Source organism: Terrapene carolina, unplaced genomic scaffold, assembly GCF_002925995.2.
Source record: "Terrapene carolina triunguis isolate 2854851 unplaced genomic scaffold, T_m_triunguis-2.0 Scaffold236, whole genome shotgun sequence".
Classification (NCBI taxonomy): domain Eukaryota; kingdom Metazoa; phylum Chordata; order Testudines; family Emydidae; genus Terrapene; species Terrapene triunguis.
The window spans coordinates 9835809-9861125 of NW_020664587.1; the positions used below are offsets into that span (position 1 = coordinate 9835809).

General features: G+C 45.9%; 1 protein-coding gene across 1 annotated transcript; it reads left to right on the forward strand.

The window, feature by feature from the left end:
- Positions 1 to 18201: 18201 nt before the first annotated feature.
- On the forward strand, positions 18202 to 23799 carry STMN1 (stathmin 1). Its single transcript, XM_024203674.2, has 5 exons — positions 18202 to 18287; positions 20659 to 20728; positions 21471 to 21643; positions 22614 to 22805; positions 23269 to 23799. Exons 2-5 carry the CDS (start codon positions 20716 to 20718, stop codon positions 23335 to 23337), a joined length of 447 nt encoding a protein of 148 aa, XP_024059442.1. The 5' UTR covers positions 18202 to 18287; positions 20659 to 20715; the 3' UTR covers positions 23338 to 23799.
- Positions 23800 to 25317: the final 1518 nt, after the last annotated feature.

Below are 25317 nucleotides of genomic sequence, written 5' to 3' on the forward strand. Positions count from 1 at the left end.
CTCTAGGGGAAAATTCACAAGAGATAAAGGACGGATACCTATTGTTCTGGATTTGATGATGGAACCCACATCTTACCTGCATGTACAAAGCCCACCGTAATGGGGCCCTGCTATCTGATTCAGGCCTATAGATGGTGTCACAGTGCAAATAATAACAACTCTGATTTGTCGGAGGCAAGAGCAGGGCGAAGCCTGGTGGCCATCCTGGCATCCTAGAGATTCTTGAGTGGGGATGAAGAGTTCTTTAGCTGGAGTACAGACCTACTTCAGTGAAGGCCATCGGAACCAGCACAAAGGATAGAGCACAGTGGGCTAGAATCTTGGTTTCCCCAAAAGTGAAGGTAAAGAAAACCTCTGCTTTCCCGGAGGATGCACCGAGGATCACAATCACCTCCCGTAAATCCAAAATGTAAGATTTGTTTCACAAAAATGAGGGGACGAATGCCGGGGACAGCAGGGGGAGGAGTAAAAGAATCCTAATAGGAAAAGAACCAATCAGTTTCCATTACACTTCTACCCCAAAATAATGCGACCGGATATAACACGAATTTGGATATAACGTGGTAAAGCAGTGCTCCGGGGGGGCGGGGTTGCGCGCTCCGGCGGATCAAAGCAAGTTCGATATAAAGCGGTTTCACCTGTAACGCGGTAAGATTTTTTAGCTCCCGAGGACGGCGTTCTATCGGGGTAGAGGTGTAATTTAATTTCACTCAGAACATTTTTGTTTATTTTACGATTGAAATATTTCCCTTCTGCCTTGGAAACCCAACAGCAAAGGGATGGAGGTGGGGAGGGGGGGTAAATGAAAAGGGAAATTGATTATAAACAGAAAGGGAAACTGACCGACCTAGTTTTGCTGCCCACACTGAGGGAAATATCAAATCAAACAGCATGGGTGGTGAGAAGCTAGTGACTGAAACTGAATGAATTTTTAAAAAAACATAATCTAGAGTGTGAGTGGGGAGAGAGGAGCAATGGATTATTTTTAAATACACCGCTACCTCGCTATAACGTGACCCGATATAACACGAATTCGGATATAATGAGGTAAAGCAGCACTCCGGGGGGGCGGGGCTGCGCACTCCGGCGGATCAAAGCAAGTTCGATATAACGCGGTTTCACCTATAACATGGTAAGATTGTTTTGGCTCCCAAGGACAGCGTTATATCGAGGTAGAGGTGTACAAAGGGTCAGATCCTCATCTCGTGAATCAGCACAGCTGCATTAAGCTAATCGAGCTGTGCTGATTCACACCCGCTGAGGATCTTGCCCAGGATTTTTCCCCTGACAAGGAGGCAGGGGTTAGCTCTGGGTGTTCATTGGCACACTCCTCATGCATGCTGCTTTTGCATAGGTTTTAAATATTTAGGGCCATAACGTGCCATCCGTTTTTAAGGACAACTCCCCATTGACGCCAGGGTGTAGTTCTGCCTCAAGATGGATGGCGTGGTGTACAATGTCACCCCTAGCTTCTCTACTATATGATTTAGAGGAGGTGATATAGCCTGGGGCTTATATGATATTATTAGTCCTTCCTCTTTCCTTCCAGAGGAGCCTGCTGCAGGCAGCTGCTTAAGGTGCTGAATTTGGAAGCCCAGTTTCCTTTGGGGATAAAAGTGGTTTGTTTGGACAGACTCTGTTCATGTTACTTTCCCCCCAGAGACGGCTGCTGCTTGACAGTAGGTAGCATGATTCCAGTGCATGTAAAGCCGGCAAAGCGCTCTGGGACCCTTTGTGATGAAAGGTGCAAGGAAAATGTACCATGTTATTTTTCCTCCTCCTCCTCCCTCTCTTGGAATGAACGAGGAGTTTATGTAACCATGTATTGGCCATTTCCCTGCCTGTTAATGGACACCCACGCCACAGCCTGCCAGCAGCAGTCAGCTTGGGTGGGGAGAGCGGCTGTTATGTGCTGCTAGAGCCAAAGCCTTGAGCAGTACGAAGCATCTCCAACTCTCATAGAGTTCAGCCGGAGTCCAAGGTGCTTAGTACTGCTCCAGATTTGCCCTGGAAGGGATCATCTTTTGGTTCTGTGTGGCAGGGAGACTAAGGGTTTAAGATTCCCATTAACTTGAATGGCCTTTCGACCAGACCCCAAGAGCCTTATCTCTCCCTGACCTCAGTGGGACTTGAAACCCCCCAGCACCTCTGAGGATCTAGCCCTAAGGTAGTCTGGCATCCAGCTGCGGAACTGACCCAGATCATCAAACAGCCAGCGTCCTTATTTACTTCCTGACCCATTCCCACGATCTGCCAGAGACTTGTCGCACCCTAGGACTGGGTGGGGATGCCATGTTTCAGAGAATCCCAGGGCTGTTCTGCAGAGAGCAGGGAGCTCAGGGCCCACGAAGCGGGTGGGCGGGAAGGCCAGGGCTAACTGGGGAGTTCTCTCCAGTTTGAAATGAATTGCTTTGGGGAGCTGATTGGTGAGGAGACTGTAATGAGGAAAAGCCTCTTCATTGCTTTTTAACAGCGAGCTATGGTGACTGGTGCAGAAGTGAAGTTCCATTTCCTCCCTCAATTAACAATGGCCGGGATTTGTTCTGACAGTTACATGGAGTGCAGAGAACAGTTCACGTCCAATCCATCTCCAGCAATGCACCACCCGGAAGAGCTATGAATTGTGCAAGACTCTTATGTAAGGGCTTTTGGGGGAGGCGTCTTGGACTGGGAGGGGGAATGAGCATGTTTCACTCACAAGGTGACTTTGAAACACATTGACCCTTCAGTTCCCGGAGCGCTGCTCGGGTCGTGATGGACGCAGCGTTAAGGGTGGGATAGATGATATGCACTGCACTCATTCATGCTGCAGCATCTCACTGTTCCCTGCATCTCCCCTGTCTCAGCTGTTGCCTTCCCCCTCCACGAGAGCCAGCTCTGGATTTCATGGGCCCGATTCGCCCTTGCACAGCACCTCATGCTGTCATTGGCGTCAGTGCAAAGTGGGTGTAAAACACCCCCGAATCAGTGTAGCAGTGTTTTGAGCTGGTGTCAAGGTGCAGCCCGATGGGGAATCTGGCCCTAGGTGTAGACCACGGCTGTCCCCTTCTTGCTCAGACAGAGAAGTGTGAGCAAAAGGAGGTAGTATTATCTATTGCCTAGAGCACAGGACTGGGGGTCCAGAGGCCGGGGTTATGTTCCTACCTCTGCCGCTGGTCGTCTGTATGGCCTTGGGCAAGTTGTGGCCCCTCTGTGCCTCAGTTTCCCCATTTGTAAAATGGGGGTTGTCATTGCCACCTTTGTAAAGTGCTTTGAGATCCCTGGATGAAAGAACCGTACGTTACCCCCTGCCCCCAAATAGCTCTCTTGGTTCCTCGTTCAGTTCGGGCTCCAGCTCCAAACTGCAGATAGGAGAGAAAACTCCCCTGCTCTCGCTCCAGCTGACCTCATGCATCTCCTTGTTTCTCCCTCCCCTTAGCTAGCACTGACCCCTCCCCTTTCTTCTCTCATGGGTTCTGGCTACTTGTGGTGCAAGAGCCTTCTCTTCTTCAGCTCCTCCCATCCAGAACTCCTTTCTTGTATCTTTGACTCGCCATCCAGGTTGAAATCTGGCCTGAAAACGTCTCTTCTCCCCTTTGCCCGCCCCTCACTCACACCCCACTCCTGCTCCTCCCTAGCTACATGCTAGTTCTAAATTTTGTTGAGCTCTAGTGCTGGGGATGCAGTTTGTGTGGAAGGTGCTGCACAAAAAACCAAGTCTTATGTGGCATGAAGTGAAGACATTTTCTGTCTCTTAATGGGGTTTGATTGCTTGCTTCTCCTCCAGGCCCAAGAGGTTTCTTCGCTGCCGTGAAAGGGGGTGAGACAGCTCTGCTGAAGTTAGCACCTTCGGCACCTAGGTGAACAGATGCGTGTTCAGTGGCATCAGTGAGGAGCCTCTTCCCATGTTACAGGCCTGGCCAATAATAGGAGGGGAGAACCCCAGGGGCCTTTTGTCAAACGAGCTTATTTTACACAGGCCTTGTCTGTACTTGACTGCGATGGGGTTTATGCAGCTATGTGGTAAGGAAGGAGTTAATGTGGGCACCAGGAAGTCAGCTTCAGCTGGAGTGATTCTAGTGCCTATAAAGCCATTCCCCTCTCTGAGAAGAGGCTGGCAGGGGGAGATGGAGATGCAGGAGGGGTTACACAGGAAGCTGGAGTTATACAGCTGTTTAGGAATCCTTCCTATTACCTAGAAAGGAGTCATCTGCTTAGTTCCTAGCCAGGCTGGAGGGATCGACTGAAGCAGGCAGCCTAGGAACTGGTGGTTGCCTTAGGCTGGGCTGGATCAAGCCTGTTTCATTGATGTAAACCATTCACAAGCAGCTAACTCCTTTTTCTTAAAGGGGTAGTACCAATGGGGTAATCGCCATTGGATCTCCCACAGTGAAAACAGCCCTAGCTCAGCTCTCGTTGGCCAGCCATCCAGTGCAGCTGCTGCACCTGGGCTGACAAGGGCAAGGCAGGATTTGCACCATGGCCCAGTTAGCTCAGTCTGTGTAAAACCCAGTTTGCCCTTATCTACACTTCGAGGTCAGCCCCAGTCCAGTTACACCGACAGCTGAGTCAGGACTATTCAAGGCCTCCAGAATTGGCATGGGCATATCCAGAATAGGAGAGATTTTTCTAACCACCCCCTAGTTTGTGACTACAGCCCCATCCTGTCGCCCTTCCTCAGGCTAAACGCCCAGCACGCCCACTTGCCTGGTTAATGCTTAGCCCTCTGCTTGCCAGGGAGGGCTCTGTACATCTCCCCATCCTTGTGCTGCAGCAGCAGCTCTCCTTGGCTCTTTGCCTTTTCATCCACACTCCAGCAGAACTGACTGTAAAGCCAATGGTGAAATACAGCAGAATCAATAACGTGCCTTAAGGAGCAGGTGCAGAAGTGTGCTCCTGGGATGAATTGTGTGTGTGTGTGTGTGTGAGAGTGGGAGAGAGAGGGCGACTCCATTAATGGCTGGTGGGGGGAGTGTTGGGGGACACACGCAGTTAGGTGGCTGAGAGGAGCAAGCCTGGCCTGGATCTGTGATGAGTAGATGCACTGAACCTTCCATACACTTTTTTGGAGGGTGCAAGGAAGGGAAACCCTCCCCACACATCCAGACCCCTGTCCCCATCCCTCCATGCTTCCAGCTGAATGATGAGCTGTGCAGTCCAACCCGCATCCAGTAGTCAGGGCCTCCCTCCCCCTCTCCCCCCAGCTGTCTGGATCTCCCAAGCCCCCAACCCTCACCAGCTGCTAGAACCCTCTTATGTTCCCCTAATGATAAGCATCACTGACCCACTCAGCTGCCCAGCCATCCAACTCCCCTGACATGAGCTACTGAGATTATGGAAGTCAGACCCCAACACCTACCCCAAGTCATAAGAACGGCCATACTGGGTCAGACCAAAGGTCCATCTAGCCCAGTATCCTGTCTTCCGACAGCGGCCAGTGCCAGGTGCCTCGGAATGCACAGACCAGGTAATCATCAAGTGATCCGTTCCCTATTGTCTTAACAAAAGGTTCCCCAAACCTAGGGCCAGAGTGATGCTGAGGGTTATAATTAACAGTAGGCCCCAACTGATCCAAAGCCTATTGGAAAGACCCCCATTAACTTCAACAGGCTTCGGATCAGGCCCCTAGGCCACACACCTCTGCTGTAGAAACCAATGTAGAAAGGAGCTTGCCCGATCTAACTACCATGCCATTTCTAGTGTGCCCATCACCATGCCTGAGAAATCTATCTAGATGGCTCAAACAATTCACCAGGACAGTTAAAGATCAAGGGAATGACCTGAATGTTATTTAAGTGCATCTAAGATCCTGCCACTTTAAAAGGTCTAGACAGCCTAGTCCTGTAGCTCTCAGGTAGTGGGAGTTTCATAGGGCAGGGTTACCTTCTGAAAGAAAAGCTGTGGAAGGCGCATCTCATTTTTCAGAGCTCCCCATGGGCCTGACGTACTCCTGCTAATACAGACATTCATTACCTGATGCATTTTACAAGAGGACTCGTGGATGAAGATGATGTTTGAATTGTTCTTTGTTGTGTGGCAAAGAGAAGCGGGTCCCTGAGGGCAAAAATCCTGAAGTCTAATGAAATCGAACCAGGAGAAAAGGTAAAACGGTCCAACAGCCCAGAGTCTTTTGGGCAGAGTATTTTGCTTTGATTAATGGTTTATTCCCAAACCTTTGTTTTCCCTCCAAGGTAGCCTTGAATTTTAATTCGGCCGCCATCAGTCAGTTATGAGACAGATGCTTGCATTCACATTTCAGCCTCCGATAAATCAAATGATTGCAGACAATACAACAGAACTGTGTGCGCAGCTGCTGTGCAGTGTATGCCAGCCACACGTGTGTAGGGAGGTACCCTCTAGAGATGTCTAGTGGTTAGAGCTAGGAGATTTGGATTCTATTCTTGATTCTGCTGCCGTCTCCCCTGTGGCCTTGGGTAAGCTACTGAACTGCTCTGTGCCTCAGTTCCCCCACCTGTACAATACAGCTGACTTTGCCACCTGAGCAAGGTGTTTGGAGATCGGCTGCTGGAAGATGCCATATAATATCAAAGTATTATTATGATTTGATTTTAGTATCAATTTAATACTAGTATGAGGTGTTGGACTAATAGCTCCAAAGACTGAAGCCCTCTGTGTATCCACAAACCAGGTACAATGCAGGGAGCAGCAATGCAATCTTACTCTACTCTGCTCTGCCCTGCCCGTGTGCCTTAACCCATCCTTAGAGGAAACACCTCAAGGAAGAAAAGCTTTGTTCAGATGGTCCCATTGGAAGAAGAGTGAAGTGCAAAGATTCATAGAATATCAGGGTTGGAAGGGACCTCAGGAGTTCATCTAGTCCAACCCCCTGCTCAAAGCAGGACCAATCCCCACACAGATTTTTGCCCCAGATCCCTAAACGGCCCCCTCAAGGATTGAACTCATCACCCTGGGTTTAGCAGGCCAATGCTCAAACCACTGAGCTATCCCTCTCCCACCCGCTTAGAAAGCCAACAAGATGAAAAACTTCATGCCCGCTGTAGTGATGGGGTTTGTGCAACATTCACCTACCTCATCAGGAATGGGCGGTGAGCCACTAATTCTTTTCACGCCAGTCACCACAGGGTCGTCAGCTCTTGGTCATTGCTGGGGTGGGCCTGGAGCCATGTTTTATTCTCCCTACAGCACAGAGATTTTTAAATTCCTTGGTGCGTTTGTTTATTTAGGGCCCGATCCAAAGCCCTACAAAACTGCCATTAGCGTCCGTAGGCATTGGATCAGGCCCTTAAACACCAGCGTGTTCAGTGCGGTACAGGCTGCACAAATAACATCCCTGGTGTGCAGAGGCTCCTTACAGGGTCAGCGCTAGCAGATCCGATTGCAGGAGTGGGGCCAAAGCTAGCCCTTACCCCAAAGAGCTTGTGGGTGCGCCTGTGTAATAGATGCAGCTTTGGAATTAGCTCCCTGTTAAACTATACATTTAAAAATGATTTCTGATCTGTTTTAATATTCAAACAAGCAGCTTAAAAAAAAGTGGCCTATTTAGATTCTCCTCACAGTCTCATTTAAGACATCACTCAGCTGTGAATGGAATACATTTTTTTTTAAGCCCTGGCTTATCTTTGCAGAGCAATTTCAGCCCCCAACCTATGCTAACTTCAAAGACTTCTCACAGCAGCCGCTGTGACTTGGGCTGAAGCTGAAATCTGACAGCGTCAGCACAGACTAGATACTGAAGGTCTTAATATCCTAACCTCTGGTATCTTGTACTTCCCCCACCCTGAGACACCCCTTTGAGCCTTGTCAGAGCACTCCAAATTGGGACATCTGGTCACCCTGCTACCAGCCAGTGCCTGCCACAGAATCCTCTGTTTCTTTGAAAGCTTAATTCTTTATAAAGGAGAAACGAGGCGAAGATTTACTCAACTGAAGGTTCCCTGTTGATTTCAATAAAATAAATTGAAATATATGTTCAAACATCCCTTTAATTGTCTTTTTTTGGGGGAGGGGAGCGGGGGTTAAGACAAGACTTTCTCTGAGGTCTGGATTCAGCACAATGACGCTGCAAACTGATCTGAGCGGATGCCCATGCAAATCCCAACTAGCTTCAAAGGGGCTCCCTGCAAGTGTATTTGCATGGATCAGATTGCGTGAATGGGGCCCGTGTGGACAAACATCCAGCATTATGGCGCCTAATTAAAAACAACGCAGAATCCCTTAAAAAACTTCCCAGAGCAGAATTCCTTATTCTCTCTTTAATGATTATAAACTGGGTTTTATATTGATTTTTACCACAGCATTAAAGCCTTGGAAAATCACACAGAGGTGAAGGTAAGAGAAAATCTAGTTTATTGATATCTGTATCAAATCCATGGTCATCTATCGTACGAGCTTCACTGTTCTCACTAGGTTACACACCCTGGACACTTGGAATGTCAAGGCATCACCAAGGGATAGAACTCAGATCCTTCTTTCCCAAAAAACACAAGTTTCTACCGCTTGAGTTAAAGGAGAACCTCTCTTAGCTCTAAGCTGTAAAAGGCCTATGACACATGGGTGGGCAGCATAGATCCCGTCCAGTGATGCCCATATACTAGCCAGTTTTTTGCAATAGTGTCATAGCAGCTACAATCAGCCACAATGCACTTACCCTCTGTCCCCAAGGCTGCTATCCCAAGAAAGGGTGGCAGAGAATTCTGAGTGATAGACTGTGAAATTCACTCCATCTTTAGGGCCTCTAGGGCCCGGATCTGGTGGCCTTCACAATATAGCCAACTCGGCACCAGTCCCTTACTTTAGAATCCTAGGGGTGAGCAGGTTCTCTTTATATTTCAGAGGATCAGCTGAGTCTAAAATAATCCGAAAACATTCATTATTATTGCATTATTTATTTATTAGTTTTACAGTCGGGCCGAGAGGCCGCAACTGAGATTGGCGTTCCACTGGGCTAGGCCCTTGCGCAGGCAGTAAAAGACAGACCCTTCCCCAGAGAGCTTGCAATCTGAAATAGACAAGATAGAGGGTGGTTGGGAGGGGAAACAGACGCAGAGAGATGAAATGACTTGCCCTGTGTCACACAGCAGGGCAGTGACAGCTGGGAATAGAACCTAGCTCTCTAGAGTCCCCGCCCTGTGCGCTACCCACTAAAGAATGCTGCCTCAAATAATGTTTTTTAAATATCCCGCTTTCCCCCATTTTAGGAGGCACACACTAAGCCCATTTAGTGGCCCCCAACCCTCCCTAACATCTTTTATGGCACCGGGGAAACTGAGCTTCATCTCTTCATGCTCACAGCCTTGGTGGTCATACGCGTGCAAACGTACAAGGCTCAAAGCCCTGCCGGATTGTCTTCCCCACCTGGCCAATTTGTCCAGCCGTCCATTTTCTTAAAAAAGGGGTGGACGCCGCTTTGTGACCCTTTCCTCTCCTCCGCATCTCTCTGTCCTTGCTGATGGGAGGCAGCAAGGTGGAGGAGGGAGGTCGATACTGGCCGGCCAGCATTTTATTCTGAGAGTAAAGCAGCTTCGTACAGGTCAGCGAGGTGATTCCTGAAAGTGGCTGAGCTGCCAAATCTTGGGCTGAGGAGAAGGGAAAGTTAATTAGGTCTTTTTCTGTCTTTTTTTTTTAAATGGAAACGTGATCGGCCACTCACCACGCGACCTGCTCCTGGCCATCTGCTACTGGAGACGGACAAATCTGGCCAGGGAAAAGCCGAGGCTCCTGGCCCACCAGCCTGGGATGGGGGTGGGGGTTGAGACCTAGGCCCAGGCCCCAGTGGATGGGGCCTTTGCCCTGGTTGCTATAGAGACAGACAGGCAGCAGCTGCAGGAGAAGGAGGAGGGATGGCAGTGACAGCCCAAGCTGCTGCCACCACAGGCAGATCAGATGGTATGGGATTGCCCCAAACCGACAGCGTCAGACGCCAGCCTGCCTCCTGCATGACATGCAGCTTTCAGGCCAAAAGAGAAATATGCCTTCTGGGCCCCAGTGCACTGGGAGTTGACAGTGTGGCACCTCTTGGGCTCCCTCAGCATCCCCTGCACTGTTGACACCCCAAGATTTCAGTGCTGTTGATTAATGCAGCAGAGGACAGAGGGAAGGTACATTGTATTGTGAGATGTACACGTCAGGTCTCTCCAGCTGTGCTCACTTGACTAAGAAGGATTTAAAAAAAAAAAAAGTCTCTTTCAAATACACCGAAAAACCATTAATTATGGGCCCAATTCTGCAAAGCACAGAACAGATTCAATTCCTACCACTCAGGCTTGGTGCCCAGTTGAGTGCCACTGGGAAGATCTGGGGTTGCATCTTAAAATACGTACGTTAGGGGCAGAACCCTATTTGAAATTCATAGTTTGTCTATATTTTATGCAAAGGAAGCACTCACATTCATGCTGTGCTATGCAGAACCATGTAAATGCCTTTCTGGATGATTTATATGAATGTACAGTAGCAGTATGCTTCTATATTCCATGTAACGTTTCTATCTGCTAGGTAAAGATCTCAAGATATGACAGTGCTTCTTGCCCAAGGTTGCATTTGTTTGTATGCTTTTACCGTATTTGTAGACTACTGTTTATTTTTGCATTTTGATCTATTAAATGCTCAATTTAAAAAAAATCAAATTTAGTAATAAACAAAGTGAGAGCTGGATATATTGTTTCCAGACTATTATTGTTTTAAATAATTCTAGTTAAGATATATACTGAAGTCAACCCAAGGACTGAACAATTTAGAGAGAATTTTTGGTGGGAACAAGAGGGAAATTTATTATATTTTTACATGAACTTTAAAGTATAAAATCATATATTTAAAACGCCTTACAGGATTACAATTGAAAACATTTTAAAGATCAAATGTACTTTCCACAAGTTGTGCTGTTTCATTATTTTATTTTAGGCCAACGAAAACAGACATCCATTTCACCGTTCTTTATAGGCAGCTTCTAGTTGATTTACTTAGATGGCCAAGCTCTCTGGGACAACACCAACTTTTCATTCTGCGGTTGTACAGCATCTACCATACTGAGAGTCCTGGTCCCTGAACAGACTCCTTGATGCTAGTGCAATACAAGTAAAAATACATTCATTTTCTGGTTCTCCTGCACTACCACAATGCAGCAGTGTATGGGTTTTTAGTTATGTAAAGGCTTGTTTTTACAAATCTTATAGTGGCCCAAATTTCACGTTGCCTTGTCTGCTTTGAGCAAGTCAGACACGTCCGTACTTTAAATAAATTCTGCTCCTCACATCACAGATCTTTACGTTAAAAAAAAACAAAAAGCAAATTGTATTACCAATTGGTTGTCCACCAATTTTGCATGTGGAATAGCTTTGAGAACTAGGGGTCTAGGCCATTTACTTTAATTGGAGTAGTCTCAGTGTGGGGTCTTTTCTGCCATTTCAGATCAATAATGTGAATGATCTTACTTTCAAGGAATATACCTTTAAGAGGGTTTCCATCTAAAAACTCCTCCCATTATTGCAACGTAAATTTCTATCTTGAAAGGGAGGTGGTATTTTTAATGGTATCATGCCGAGAAGATATTAATAATACAATGGGTTTTGCTGAGCTTCTTCTATATCTGAACCCATCTTTTGAATCCCAGAGTCTAATTAGGGACTGGGGAATAATTAGTGCTACACCAAACCTCTTTATTTCATTTCATTTCATTTTCAAAGAGCCAGAGCAAATGTCTTACGGGAACCTTCTTTCTCTGTTGAATATTTTATGGCTTCTGTATGCATTGCTATTCTGCATGTTGTCAAATTCACATTGTCTCTTTTGCTCTGTCCCAGGTGAAGTGGGAGACTCTGACACTCTTGAAATCTAATTAGTGCACCTCAAGTCGACTCACAAAAAAACTTGATCTCCTCTCTTCTCTTCCTGCTGCTCCGTTATTTAGAGAGCCTTGCAAGCCCAGTGGTCATTTCTGAACCTTCAGCAGTTGGTTATTCAGGGGCTTCCTTGACTAGCGAAGTGCTCAGGATGAAATTCAGCCAGGGTGCAGAGAGCTGGTTCAAGCCCCTGCATATCTCCTAAGACCAGGACTAGGGTGACGGGGGAGTAGCCAAGCAAGGGAAGGGGGCCCTTTCTCTGTACTCCGTGCTCTCAGTGGAAAGGGATCTCCAAGCCAGCTTTGCATTGGCTAGCACATAACGGTTGAGGACGATTGGGGCCACAAAATCTGTGACTATGTAGAATCCCATATAGATTGGCGTAGCAGGGCTAGAAGGGTTGCCTACAAGTTGGGGAGGTTTGAATTTCATCCAAAGAGAAAAACAGAGAGTTCAGACTTAAGGTGAGTATGAGAACCAGCAGGATTCTACTGTGACTATATAACATACAGGGACTTTCTGACAATAGCCATTTCTGTGGGCCGGAAAGTGTTTGAAAAGGCAGGAGAGTATTTTAATAAAACCCTAAATGTACTGTTCTATTCTATTGTATATAGGTTTTTATACCACCCTCCATAGCATCTGAGCACCTTCCAACACTGCGTTAAGCAACAGCTGTCACGTGATTATTTTTTATGAAGGGTAAGAAATTTCAGGATCATAGTGCCCATATATTATTATAATAATAATTAATTTGCATTTATATCTTTTGTCACCGGCATGGTCACCCTCATGAGGTGCTATGACTATCATTGTTTTATGGGGGAATAAAGAAAAGCACAGAAACATTGAGTGGGTTTCCAACAGGCACACAGCAAGTCTGTGGCTGAATGAGGTCTAGAACCCTATATCCCCAGCTGCTGCTCTAACCACAGTGCCATATCCAAGAGTATTGACTGCCTTACTGCCAAAGGCAAAATTTAATCCTAAAGAAAGCATTTAGTTACTAATACTCATGTTTTTGGCATAAAGATACCAAATAGTCTCAACAAACTAAGACAGAAATAACTTAATATTAATATATACATAAGAAAATAGATCCTGTTTAGGATATACAGATCGCTTCCAAACTATTTCTGTTTCACCCATTGAAGAACTCTCACTGAGTGGGAATCACGCCTCGAGAGTCTTGTTTGAAAGTCTCAGTCTTTGGCAAATTCTGCAGATTCTTTGATTGCTTTATCTGGTGCACGATGGTAGGCTGGAATGTATGTTATCCAAAGACCTCAATGTGCTTTCCAAACATTAATTAACTCTCTCAACACCTTTGTGAGCTACCCTAGGTAAGTATTATTATAACCATTGTGCCAATGGGTAAACTGAGGCATGGGGAAATTGAGGCCCAGATCCTCAAAGTTAGGAGCCCAACTTCTGTTGATTTTAATGGGAGTTAGGCTGACATGAGCCTAAGTGAATTGCTCAGGGTCAACACAGCAAGTCAGTGGCAGAGCTGGGAATAAAACCCTGACTTTAGTCCCCTGCTCTAATCATGATGCCTCTCTCTAGCTTCAGGTGCTGAATCTCTTTTAACGCCCATGTCTTCCTTAGCAGGTGACCACATCAAAAACCACCGGTGATCATTTTAAGACCAGCTGTAATAATACATTAGAAATCATGTACTGGATTTCCATTTTGAAATCAACAAACATTCCTAGTTCAGACGCTGTTACTAATATGTCCAAATGTAGAAAATATTTGCCATTGACATTACTTACAAAGGCGCTTTAAGGCATTCTCTGCATAACAAACCAAATATCTGTCAGTCCATCTACCATGGACACTAAGGATGGCAATTTAATACTCGAAAAGTGCATTTTCTTGTTGGAGATTAAATGTTTTGGCAAGTTAAAGGCGCTGCCGTGGGCTGAGCTGTCGCCTAATTATGTCAGTCTCTTTGTGGGATGTTTTGATAAGTACATCACAGGAGCATCTTTAATCTTCATGCTAAATCTGATCACTTCATGTCCTAATTCCATGTACAAACAGTTCTCCAGCTGAGACCCTGAAACATATAAGAATAAAAATTGCAGTTACCAGTTACAGGAAAAATCTGATTATTTTAACACAGTCTTTTATGCTTTCAGACAATTTTTGAGGAGAGGCCGCATTGTCCAGTGGGCAAGGTACAGGACTGGGTGTCAGGAGACATGGATTCTTTTTGCCAGCTCCGCCACTGACCTGATGTGCCCCCTTGGGCAAGTCACTCAACCACTCAGTTTCTTCATGGGGTACTTACCTTCCTTTTTAAAAGTACGTTGAGACCCTTAGATTATAAATGCTAAATATTATTAATTCACCCGAGACAGTGCCCAAGTAAAGAGCCTCAAAATATTTTGTATTTATGTTACATTTATAATTCGAGGATCTCAACGTGCTTTACAAGCATTAATTGATTCTGTGAAGGAGGTAAGTATAATTATGTCCATTTTCAGGCTGAAGTCAATGGTCACACTGCACATTGGGACTCGGGCACCTAACTTGCTTAGGTGCTTTTGAAAATCCCACTAGCTGCCTATGTGCATCTTTAGGTACCTAAACACCTTTGAAAATCTGGCCCCATGGGGATTTATACTTCACAGGTTGATTGGTGGGGAAATCAAGGGCCCAATCCTGCCAGGAGCTGAGTGCAAGTGCAGAGATGTCTCAACACCCATTATAACGATTGAGGGGCCTGATCCTCAGTGGGGCTGAGCACCCTCAGCTCCCCTGGAAGACAAAGAGCCTGCTCCTGCTTCCATTGAATCAATAAGAGTTGAAGGTGTTCAATAAACATCTGAGGGGCCTGAAGTTTTGTTTGTACTGGGATTAGCCCCAGTCTCAGCAATTGGTGGCCAGTTACTGTTGTAGTTGCACTGGTACAAACACCCAGATCAGACAAGGAAAGCTTTGATTTGCGTGAGTGGAACTGAGCCTGGTTTCAAGCAGATGCAGCTACCCATGGAGTGACCTTGGTTGCTAGCCACCAATTGCTGAAATCAAATCTTATCCCTAGTATAAACAAGGCCATCGACACCTTTCTGCATCCTGCAGTGTCATTATCCTTTCTTTCTGCCAAGATGCACACATTCGTTAGCTGATTTGGTTAGAGTTAGGCTCGAAATAGCATATTAACTCTTGAGCCTTGATTTTTGGTGGTTTACAGTGTTCAGAAACTATGACCTTTCATACTGAAATTTCTCTTCCAAAAGGTGAACATTTTTGGAAAGCTTGAAATAAACTGGAAAATTGTTCTTATTTGCAAGGAATCTTGCAACCAAAAGCTGCTGGGCTGTGTACTGAGCTCAAGGGGAATCTGCTTGGTCTCCCACTAACAATGCCTATAAACAATGGTCTAATGCAAATTAAATGCATGATTTTCCTATACTCCATTTTCCCTGGGAGATCCCCAGCCAAACAGTGACAAAGCCCAGCCCCACACAAAACAAATAGGTTTTATGAAACTTAAAATCGCTTCTGACGGGAGACCAAAAATGAGACATTTTATCCCAAAAGGTAAATATTTGAGAATGCTGTAAGAAATTGGAAATACATGTTGAGTATTATATATTTTTTGAATTACAGTAGGGCCAAAGAATCCACTGAGATCAGGGTTCCACTGTGTTGATGCTGTACACACACACTCATAGTTAAAGATAGTTCTAGCCCAGACAGCATACTGTTTAAATAAACAAGGCAGACAAAGGGTTGGCAGGGGAAGAGAGGTGAAGTCATTTGCCCAAGGTGACAGAAGGAAATAGGCAGAACTGGGCCCTAGCCACTGGACAATGCTGCCTCTAAATTTTAGAGGTTATATGGGAAAGGCATCTTAGCCTTAAAGGAAAAATAATTAGTCTCAGGCCTTTTTTTATTTTTAGTTATTTACAATGTGCAAACAAGCCAAGAAGATGTATAGAATCTGGGCACAGAGTCTGGCCCCAAGTGACTGGTAGTGGGATCCCACCCCCTCTCCCTTTTGCAGGAGGTACAGAGGACATTTCTTCATGTCTCTGCCGAGGGCCAGGCACCAGGAAGTGACAGGAATGCCAATCAAAACCCCCAAACCCAGGAAGTCATTGACTCTGTGACTCTTGAGATCATCCCATGACAAGCTCCCTTTTGTTACTAAAAGGCTTTAAAATACAAACACCTAATACACTGTTGAAATCATATGGATAATAATACTGAATACATAATAATAAAAGAAGAACACTTGATTTAGGAATGACACAAGCTCTCAGCAGGTCAACAACATTCCAAACAACATTTAAAGCAGTGTAATGCCAGCACTTAAGATATTTCCTTTCTTTAAAAATGATCAGTATATATATATATATTTTATAACTAGCCCCTTGGCTACTGTTTCTTGCTGCACTGTAACATGTGGCTGCTAGCATTTAGAGTGATACACTCTGTAGATGCGGCAGCACCTGACCAAATGTTTTTCCCAGTATACCAGGTCTGTTATTGAATGGTCAAGCAGATGGATCCTGTTTCAAAACCAAAACATTACACTAGCCACTAGATCCTAAAATCGGCTCTAAAATACTGCTTAAAAATGGCTCTTGCTGTGTTGAGCTAGCGGATCCAGCTGAAAACCTAGTTCTAAGAGCTCTGCTGCTGGATGCTGTTTCCATGGAAATAGACGTTAGATCAGGGGGGAAAAAAAGAGCAAGTGTTTAAAATAATTTGTGTTTTGAAAGCTTTATAGTTTTATGTCACAATATTAACCCACCTTAAGGTGGGATTGTGTGTAAAATCCTTATTTTTAAAGTATGCACAACAGGGGTGGATCCCCTTAATAAAACCTCATATTTCAATACTTCAGGTACAAAGCCTTTGAAATAAAGAGCTTGGCTCAGAACACATTAAGGCTGCTCTTCCTGGTCATTTACCTCTCATGCATATTGACTTTTGATGCAATTTAAATGAGTGGATCATAAAAATTACCAAGGGAATCATATTGAAATAATTTTTAAAGAACACACTAAAACCCAGCCAGTTCATTCAAAGTTCGTCTGGGAATGAACCACTTAGCTATGCTTAGTAATTCAATACCTCAGAACCAGAATTGTTCATAGTGTACCTCTTAACACAAATAGGGATGGTTCTTAAAGCAGCCTACATGTACATAATTATAAAATGATCATTATGGATGAAGAAATTGGACTAGCTGGCTAGCGGCATGGCTGCAGGGGTTTCCAGTGTAACTGCACAAATCCGTGAGTCATTGGCCAAGTGTACTGTATGTAACAAAAACCATCAATGAAGGCTGCATGCCATTCTTTAGCTGTATTGTACCCTAATAATATTTACGTCCTTCACAGGCAGGGTTGTGTGGCTTAGGGGAAGCTTCAACAAAGCATGTTGAGTCCTTTGGCTAAAAGATACTATGGAAGTGCAAAGGATTTATCATATTATACTACCTCTTGGTACTTTTAGATTGTAAATTGTTTTGGGGGCACATGTTTCACTCTGATTTCTCTTTCCTGTATTTCACTTGCATTGAAGTAACAGGTACATTTATGGCTTCATACAAATTACAGCACATGGCATATAATAATTAGCCCTTTTGTAGCATCTCCCATGAAGGTTTCTCAAAGCATTTTACATACATTAGCGAAGGAAGCCGAACTACTCCCCTCTGAATTAGGTATTCATTAGGCTAAATCCCAGCCCAACGCACAAGGCACAAAAAGGGCATGTTGCTGTGCTGAGAACCCCTTTTAAATGGGTCGGAGCAGCCTCAATTCCCACTGAGTTCCCTGCTCCCCAGAAAGGCATTTGGTTGCAGCCCCCCGGGGGGAGCTGAGGGCGTTCAGCACCTTGTAGCATTGATCTGTCCCTGCCCTGAGCACTTTCCGCCTGAAAGATGGACAAAGCCCCGGACAGCCTGGGAGCCCCAGCGCTGGGCAGAGCCTTCCTGCCGCTGACCCTGCACGGGCTAGGGCTGGCACGTGGCTCGGAGTTTGGGATCCTCCCAGGACAAGTGGGTTTCAGGGAGTGGTTGGCGGGACGGAGCCTTTGCACGGGGCTCGGGGCGTTAGCCCAGGCAGAGACAGGGGTGGGAGAAGGAGACAAAGGGAGTCCCGTTATCCCCATTTCACACATGGGGACGGTGAGGCAGAGGCGGGGTGCGCGTGCCGCAGCGCGTGGAGGAGCCGAGCGGGGGCAGACCCTGGCGTCCTGGCCCCCAGCCCCTGCTGTCCCCAGCCCCTTCACCGCCCCCGGGTCCGGCCCCGGCCCTCCCCCACGCCCTGTTCTGTGGACTACAGCTCCCACGATGCACCAGGCGAAGGGGGCGCGCGAGCCCCCGCCGCCCCCCGCTGGGCGACACGTGCCGCCGCTCTCGGCCAATGGGGGCGGGGCGGGGCTGGTCACGTGCCATTGTTTGGCGCTTTTGTGAGGCGCAGGTCGGTTTGGAGCTGAGTGTGGCCAGCGGCGCGGACGGAGCAGGTGGGTGAGCGAGGCGGAGCGGGACAGACTGCCTAGGAGAGGCGCGGGGAAGTAGCGGGTCGGTGCCTGCGAGGGAGCCCACGGGGGCGGGAGGGTGGGTGTCCGTGGGCGGGGGTCTCGGGAGGGACCCCCCCGGTGCGGCGCTGGAGGGGACGGTCGGGGCCAATGGGGGGGCTGTGTCCTCCGCCGCGCGGAAGTGGGTCAGTCTCCGTCAGCGGCTGCTTTGTCGCGAGGGCGAGGCGGTGGCTCGGCGCTTTCCCCGGGGGAAGGGAGCGGCCGGTCCCCGCCAGCGGAGTCGCGGCGCGGAGGGAGCGGGGCTGACAAAGAGGACGGGGCTGTGGGAGACAATGAGCCGGGGGGCGGGGTGGGGAGCGTCCCCTCCCTCCGGCTGGGGCTCTATTGTCGCCGCCGCCGTGTGGGCGGGGGGCCCCGGGGCGGTTCCCTACGGAGGTGGAGAGGGGGTGGGATCAGGCTCAGGCAGCGGCGGTTGTCCCCGCTCCCCTCCCCTCCCCTCCCCTCCCTCCTCTGACAGGACCCCGCCATTGTTCGCGGGGAAGGGGCGGCGCCCAGCGAGCTCGGCCGCCCTCGGTGCTTTAGTGGGGACCGCGGCTGCCTCGCTGCGAGGTGAGGGGCGCGGAAGGGAGCGAATCAGCCCCGTAGCTCGCAGGGCAGGGGCCGAGCCGGGGCAGGCTCCCCGGAGGCAGTGGCTGCCGCGCGAGGACCTTTGGCGCGCGGAAAGCAGGGGCCCCTATCAGGTGAAACGGGCGGGAGGGGTAGATGGGGAGGGGGACCCAGGTGCCCGGATGTTACAGTTAGCCCCGCCCCCTCCCCGTAGCCCCTGCGCGCGCTCTCCAGCGGTTTGAATTCGGTGCTGTTCGAAACGCGCGTGCCGAGGGAGGGGCTTCGAGGGAGCCCTGCGTCACGCTCGCTTCTGAGTGGCTAGATGGGGCATCTGCCTGCCCCGCCCCACGAGCTACAGCCTGCCCCGCGCACTGTCTGGAGATTGCTCTGCCTGCGGGGCAGCTCTTCGCTCTGCCCCCGCTTACCCACAATAGCCAGACTGCTCCACCATTACTCTGGACCCCATTACTCTTCCAGAGCCCTGTCGGTCTGCCTTGCCTGCAAAGGGGGTCCCCCGCCCTACTATTCCAGGCTCTCAGGCCTTGCCCATCTGTAGCTATTGATCTGGTTCTGATCTTCCCTATTTAACAATCCAGCTGTTCATAGCTGTCTCACTCACCTCAACGATCAGTCATGCTTTTGTGGCTTTGAAATTATCTCTACTCTTACTTTAGTGAGGCTATCATAATCTGGCATTAAAGAAAATGGCTCAGCTATCAATCTTTAAAAGTGCAGAGTATCATGTAGTGCTTTTCATCCAATGACTTCTAAATAACCATTCTAAACAGAGTCAACATCAGTAGGACACTACCCATTTTTGTACATGGGTAAACTGAGGCACTTGTAGCTGGCCTGTATCCAGTGGATCCTCTGGATAGAATGCTGGACTGGAACTCAAATCTGAGTTCTATTCCTGGCTCTGTTACTGCACTGCTGGGTCCTTGGATAAGTCACTTCCCCCTCTGTGCCTCCACTTCCACATTAAAATGGGGATAATGATACTGTCCACCTTTGAGATCTATGGGTGGAAAATGACTCTTAAGAGCTAAGTGTTACAAAATGGTTATGCTCCGAGCGTGCTATATAATGTGGCTTGGTTTCTCTTTAGTAGATGGGTACTAGGATCAAATTTCCCTTATTTTTACGCTATGGCTATCTGCACAAGCACAACCAAAACTTAAAGTATCTTGAGAGACAGCTGTCTCATTGTGACTAGTTGTCTCATTGTAGTCTTAAATATAGTGTTGACTAAGCCTAAATTGTCACTGCGATTCTCTGAAACTGGGAACAGGCTGTTGTCCTGAATCCACTTTCTTTGTACTACAGTGCCACCCCTGAAATTTAAAATGTTACTTTCCTCAGTTTATGAAATGACTGAATTTTTGGTGAAAAAGCAGGATTAGTAGCCCTTTGTCGGGGCGGAGAAATTATTGGACTAAACACTTACATTGTGGCCTTTGCAGTTTTGAAGTGCAAACAAAGACTGAAAATATTCAGGAGATCAACTGGGCCTAGAGGCGCTGGAATAGCGGAAACTTCTCCAACTGCCTAAATTGGCCACAAACTCTCAAATCATAGAGTTAGAAGGGACCACAAGGGTTATCTGGTTGTAGTAATTAATGCCTCTTCAGTATTCTCTTATTGTAACACAAAGGGATTTTGATGGGAGTTGCATTCTGGTGTGTAAAGCAATTTTTTATTAATTCTTATGGTTATTTACTCAAAGAACTAATGACTATTAATTACTTAGGGGTTCCACTGATTGGAGTCTTTCCAGAGCACATTTCTGGTGTCTGCCTTCTTAGTCATGGCTTCTTCTGGTATGTAATGTGTTAAGAACACTTTATTGAATATTCCTGTATTGTATCTTCTCAACTTGTAAATATTTTGAATGAAAGGGAAGTTAAATAAGCAGTGAGCAAAGTACTATTCTCCCGTCTTAATGCGGGGGTTAAGAAAACTTTAAATTAAATGCGTGTGAAAACGCATGAAAAGCTTTGTCTGGTAGCAGATGGCTTTCAGTTCACCTACATGCTATCTGGTATGGTTGATGAAAGTGACTATAAAATGTGGATGTGATGCCCTAAATCCTATAAGCAGAACAAGTCAGTTTTGCAGGAGTTTAGGAGCCATTTGTGCTCTGTCCTGAGAAACCTAGTCTGAAGTTCTGGAAGGAAGGCTGGCCTGCCGGCTAAAGCACTGCACTGGGACTTGGGAGACCAGTGTTCAATGCCTGGCTCTACCATAGCTTTCTGTGGGACCTGGGGCAAGCAATTTAATCTTTGTCCTTCAGTTCTCCATCTATAAAGTGGGGATACTTGCCTACCTAACTAGGATGTTGTGAGGATAAATTCATGTGTAAAAGTTGCACAGATACTGTTGTGGCTATGTGACTTAAGAAACAAATGTATTGTTGGCTTATGCTGCTGCTTAAAACAGGCTAATCTGCTTATTTTAAACTCTTGCTTCATTAGACAGCTGCATTATCTAAATCTAAGAATCCAGTGTAATGAGGCAAAGGCAACACTTAAGTTGGCTCAAAGTGTCTTGTCATTCTCTTAGATATTCAGGTGAAGGAGCTGGAAAAGCGTGCCTCTGGGCAGGCATTTGAGCTGATACTCAGTCCTCGTTCAAAAGAAGCAGTCCCAGAATTTCCCCTCTCCCCTCCAAAGAAGAAGGATCTTTCACTGGAAGAAATTCAGAAGAAGTTGGAAGCTGCAGAAGAGAGACGTAAGGTAAATCCAAAGTAATAGTAGCTTCAAGGGCCAGTCAGGTAAAGCTCACTTTAAATAATTAAATAAAAACCCCTTTCTGATAAATCTAAACTTGCAGGACTTTCAATCTTAATATAGGCACTTGTTAGTTTGGACAACCAGCTAGCTACTCACATGCTAGCACAGTGCTGAAAAAGAGCAGGAGAATGTTTGCTTGTAAAATGGCCTGCAGTAGAATTTCTAAAGCTCTTACTCAGTTGTGTTTAAATATATCTGCAAGACCGGAACTTCATTCCCAAAGTGACCTTTCAGGGTTGCCCCAAACATGGGGGTGGTGGGACATTTAATAGGGAGAGAGAATGCTACTCTGTGATCTCCTAAAGTTTACTGAAAGGTTGTCTTCCATCTAATTCTTCCCCTACCTCTTACTTCATGGGGAAAGTCTTGAACTCCTTCTCCCAGAAAAATCTGGCTATTGGTAAATCTCTGAAACTCCCAATACGAAGTCCATGATTGAAAGTTGGACTTGACATGACACCTGCTGTTGAGACGCGGCTTCAAATTCCTAATTATAACTAGGAGGGTGATAAATGCAAAGGCTTTTTAACATAAACATAACATCTGATTTTTGCATAGTCTCTAGTGTCCATGGGTTCATGCTAAAACATACAGTGACTGGAGGCAGATAGAATCATCCAGAAAACTTGGCAGCAATGTGCCCTTTTTCTTTCAGAAGTGATCTAGTTTACCAGATTCTTATACTTAACTGCAAGAACTTATTTTCTTGTGTACTCAACTGTGATGGAATCTGGGCAAGTAGAGAAGGAAAGCACTGGGGATTTGTGCGTGATATGTGTTAAAAGACTACAGTCACAAATTGAAATAGTCAGTAGAAAATGTTATGTTGTCTCCAATGTAGACAACTACAATTGGGACCTTGCTATATAGTTCATCTGTCTTATGTCTAAATATGCATGGTCTATCTTGTTAGTCTCATGAAGCAGAAGTCTTGAAGCAATTAGCTGAGAAACGAGAGCATGAAAAAGAAGTTCTTCAGAAAGCAATTGAAGAAAATAATAACTTCAGCAAAATGGCAGAAGAGAAGCTGACCCACAAAATGGAAGCTAACAAAGAAAACAGAGAGGCACAAATGGCCGCTAAACTGGAGCGCTTGAGGGAGAAAGTAGGTGTAGAGTTCTAATTCCCACTTGGGAAGAACTCTTGTATGTTCTTTTCTATGCTAACCAACTAAACATACCCCACTCTGCCATTAGTTGGTTAATTGTCTAAATAGACATCTGGAGGTCTGGGGGGGGGGAGGGGGGTGTCTTTTAGTCAGTCTCCACACTAAAGAGGATTGTATATCTTATTAAAACCCCAAAAGACCTATAGTAATATCTTGGGAAGAGGGACTGGAGGGAATTTATGCACTTTAAAAAAGGAAGCAAGAAGTCACTGATCTTCTTCTTCAAAACTGTGGCATATGCTACAATTCATCCAGTCAGTTGGGGGTCAGATGTGAAGGTGGAATTGGAAGATGTGGCAGCTGAAGTGTAGACATTAGTGCTGCTACAAACCTAGAGTCTTGGTTTCTTTAGTAGACTAATTCAAACAACTAATCGCTCAATCACCTTTCCTTTCTTCAGGACAAGCATATTGAAGAAGTACGAAAGAACAAAGAAGTCAAAGAACCTGGCGAGAACGAAACTGACTGACTTCATTCTGGAAAATGACTCTCCCCCCTCCCCCTAAATATCCAAAGACTGTATTGGCCAGTGGGTTTTTTGTTGAATTTCTAGAAAACTGATGTAGAGCTGTATAGTTAGATCTAAACTGTACACTTGCTTTGGGGACTAAAGGGGAGATCTTACATGTTTCACTTTTTCTAAAGTGTTGTCTTTCCAGTGTAGCTATCTTCTTGTTGCATCCTTTTCTACTCCAGTGCACTTGCTACTGGGCTGATGGCTAGTACTGTATAAGCTCTGTAAGACATGTTTGTGAAAGGAATATGTAGTATACTATTCCATGCTGAATGTTACACTTCAAAATCTGACTCTGTCCCAGTCTTATAAGATACTACTGTAACTGACTGACTTAATAAAGCTGCACAGTGCTATTATCACAAGTGAATTATTTCTGGAACTAGTATGACAATGCATTAAAAAAATCCAACTTTTATAGATGACTGTGTCTAAAACAGACCTTCTTTAACATTAGAAAGAAAAGCCTGAAGCAGTGCTTTTTTCTTACACCCAGCTACTGGATATACTGTAGTGTATGGCATCCTTTTCCCTAGAGCTGTCTTCATTGTCTTAATCTTACAATAAGAGCTTTGTTGTGGCACCTCAGCAGTTGTCAGCTGTTATGGTTCTTGTTTAAACAATTCAGAACCACCTCCCTCTGGACGTTGACACTTCAACAAATAAATCCTTGTTACCACATGACTGTGATCTGACTTTATGTTAAAAACAACTTTTCTGGAAACACTAAGAGAGCGATCCAAGTGTCACCATGCAGCTTTGTGGAGTGACTTCAAACTTGACACAGTTCTTGCACTTCTCTAATCCAACGACAAAAAGATTTAAATTTAAAAATGGGCATCTTATCGAGACTTCCAGTACTTTGCACTGTACCAGTTTCTGTACATGGAATCTACATCTATTACCAATTAAGAGGAGCTACACTTTTTGTGAGTAAAAAATAGTTTATTCTAACTCAAACAGTAGTTAGAACTTAAGGGAGAGATAAGCACCCAACTCCCATCGCTGTCCTTACAAAATAGTCCCCCAAAACTCTACTTCCTTAATTACTGTTAGCTATCATGTGTTGTCCGTATTTAATTCAATTCATGCCAGTCTAATTGGAGAAAGGCCATTATTTCACTTAGCTCAGTAGCTTTCCTTCCAAAGTGAAAGACTCTAGGAGGATCTTGTAGACACTTGTGAATGAATACTGCTAATCATGAGGTAAAGGAATAACAGCAAATTGCACATGTAAGTAGCTATATGATCATAAATTCTCCAACGTAGACATAGGTAGGATTCATTCTTAAACTGAGACCCTGTTAGTCAGGCTTGTACTATAATTTATCCAAGAGAACTTTTCTAGCTAAATACAGGAGTACCCATTGAATGGCTTGACACCATATACTCTTACCACTGAAGCTTGTAAGAGGCAAGGTGGGAGAGATGACACAGGTACCAAATGTGAGACTGCTAATATCTGACTTTCAGAGGCCCTGAGCACTAACAGCTCCCACTGACTTCAGCTGGAATTTTTTGATGGTCAGCACCGCTAAAACAGCTGAGAGCTCAAAATTGGACACCATTTTTTAATTTGTTGCTCTTATTGTTTAGTCTTATTGCAACAGTCACTTCACAATCCAGTTCCACTTTATGGGAATAAAAGTCACAAAGCCTCTGATGTCCTGAAGATGGTGTGATAGCTGAGCCAGGGATCTAGGTTTTTAAATTGCTGACCCGAATTCCAAGCTGCTTCTCCAGTTTTCTGGGGGCTGTTAATATGGAAACCTTTCTGAATGTGAACTGTTTTTCTGCAGTGTTTGTATGGTATCTAGAACAGTGAAACCCTGGTCAATGTCTGGGGCTCCTCCTAGCAATTACACGTATAATAATGTCAGGTCAGATGTGATCAGATCAAGAATCTATTCTGCATATTTAGTCCAAGTATTGTGG